At 32.2% G+C, this 2220-nt stretch overlaps 1 protein-coding gene across 1 annotated transcript; it reads right to left on the reverse strand.

The window, feature by feature from the left end:
* Positions 1-638: 638 nt before the first annotated feature.
* On the reverse strand, positions 639-1043 carry LOC124972420 (fatty acid-binding protein 5-like). Its single transcript, XM_047536834.1, has one exon. The coding sequence runs from the start codon at positions 1041-1043 to the stop codon at positions 639-641; it is 405 nt and encodes a 134-aa protein (XP_047392790.1).
* Positions 1044-2220: the final 1177 nt, after the last annotated feature.

The raw sequence follows: 2220 nt of genomic DNA on the forward strand, positions 1-2220 counted from the left end.
ATAGGTCAAGTTTGAATCACAAAAAATTTAGGTATATAAATTTTAATAGAATAATTAAGTAGATAAAATTTCAATGTATTTGTTTATTTTGGATACTCTATTTCTGCTGAATTTTCTAGAGTTAGATCTTACTTTACATATGGACAGATTACATACTAGACACATATGTAATACCTAGGTTTTTCAAAGCATATCTGTGTCTGATGAAGACTGATAATATTGAACACTATTTCATGTTTATTGGCAATTTGAATATCTGCTAAGCATCTACTTAAGCCACTATTGAAAAAATAGGTTGTTGTTGTTTTTATTGATTTATAGGAGTTCTTTACATATGTTCCATATTTATGAGTCCTTTCTCATCATTATCAATTTTTATTGAAATTATATTTCTGTTCTTGCTTTGCATTCTTACTTTCCTTTTTTTTTTTTTTTTTAGTACAAACACATTTCTTACTAACCAAAGGGATGAGATTAGTTAAACCAACACTTTGAAATAGTTGCATGTAAAATGTTTGTGATAGAGATAATTGAACACAGTAATGAAAAAAAAAAAGGAAGCAATCTCAAGATTTGCTCATTTAACTGAGTTTCTTCATTCTTGCAGTTAATTTCTGTCCAAACTGATGATGAAATTTTTATTCTATTTTATCATAGACCCAAGAACAGGTGACATTATTCATGACACATTCCACCACTAACTTCCCATCTTTCAATTTTGTCATTGTGCTTTCCTTCCCATCCCATTCCTGATGCTGAACCAATGCAGCGTCGACAAAGCTGCAGCCTGTCTGAGTTTTTCTGCCATCAGTTATAGTTCCTTCAAACTTCTCTCCCAGGGTACAAGAAAACTGAGTTGTTTTCAAAGTGCTTTCAGTTTTTAGGTTGAGCTTCTGGCCTTTAAGGGTGATGACGCAATCTGGTTTGGCCATTGCATCCATTTTCTGCATAGTCAGTCCCACTCCTAGTTCTTTCTTACAGTCATCAAAGCCTTTGCTGTCCACCAGGCCCCATCTTCCTTCCAGCTGCTGAGTGGTGGCCATGGTGGGCCGGGCTGGCTGGTGTGCACTGCTAGGATAGTGACTCGGATGTGGGTAGCGTGCTGTTGCATTCTTAATTTCTGAATGTTGTCTTTCAAGGAATAGAAATTTTAAGGAAGCACAACTCATTGGTCAATTGATTTTGTGATTATTTAAAAAAAAATTTTTAATCTGTTTAAAAAAGCATTTGCCTAGTCCAAAGTCAAGAAATTATTCCCTCTATCTTCCAGAAACTGAATTGTTTTACTACTCGAATTTGTTTTATAATCATATACATTTATTTTTATATGTAGCACTAAAGTTATTTTCATATGGATATCAAATTGAGCTGGTAAGTTTATGGAAAAGACCAACCTTTCCCCAGTATGCTAGGCTGTAGTAATGTGTTTATTATAAATTCATGACCTGTAAGCACATGTCTGTTTCTGGTGTCTTTGTTTCTCCATATCAGTTTGTTTGCCTATCCTTGCAGCAGCATCTCATTATTTAATCAGATTTGAAGTTGTGATATTTGGTGATGTATGTCTTCCAACACTGTTCTTTCTCAAATGAAATTGAGAAAAGAATCTAATTTGAAAAAATGAAATAGTCAATCTTTGACTTTTTTGGCTTTTCCATTGCCATATAAATTTTCTAATTTTCTTGTCAAATTCCATTAAAAATTGTACATTTATATAACCATCTGGAGGAAATTTTTATTTTAACAATAATGAGACTTCTATTTCATGAATATATTTCCCCATAGATTTGTGTCTTTAATTACATGATCTTTTTGAAAAAATGTCACCTTAATGGTTACTGTAGAATGTACAACCTGAATTTTTTATTTATTAATTACTAACTTAAAACTGATACCACTTCCAGACACTGTAAAAACCTTACTACAATTTAAAAACTTGTCCCCTCTCTCTTTTTGTACTATTCTTGTCATAAACTGTGCTGCTACGTATATTCTAAATCCTAGAAACAATATTTTTTTTCACTAAATGCAGCTTATTGAATTCCTAATTTCATCCATAGTTCAGAGTTCTAATGTACATACCATTGGAGTCATAGACAGAGGATAGAAGAGAAGAGAAAATATATAGAAACCAGATGGAGGAAAGTATTAACAAAGTTTATTCTACAATATTTTTTAATATCAGAAGCATCAGGATACAGATTCCGCAAATTCTATTGG

The sequence above is a fragment of the Sciurus carolinensis genome, chromosome 2, assembly GCF_902686445.1.
Source record: "Sciurus carolinensis chromosome 2, mSciCar1.2, whole genome shotgun sequence".
Classification (NCBI taxonomy): Eukaryota; Metazoa; Chordata; class Mammalia; order Rodentia; family Sciuridae; genus Sciurus; species Sciurus carolinensis.

Bases quoted from the DNA above. Each gene is read 5' to 3' on its own strand.
- LOC124972420 (XM_047536834.1), bottom strand. From the start codon at position 1,043: ATGGCCACCACTCAGCAGCTGGAAGGAAGATGGGGCCTGGTGGACAGC.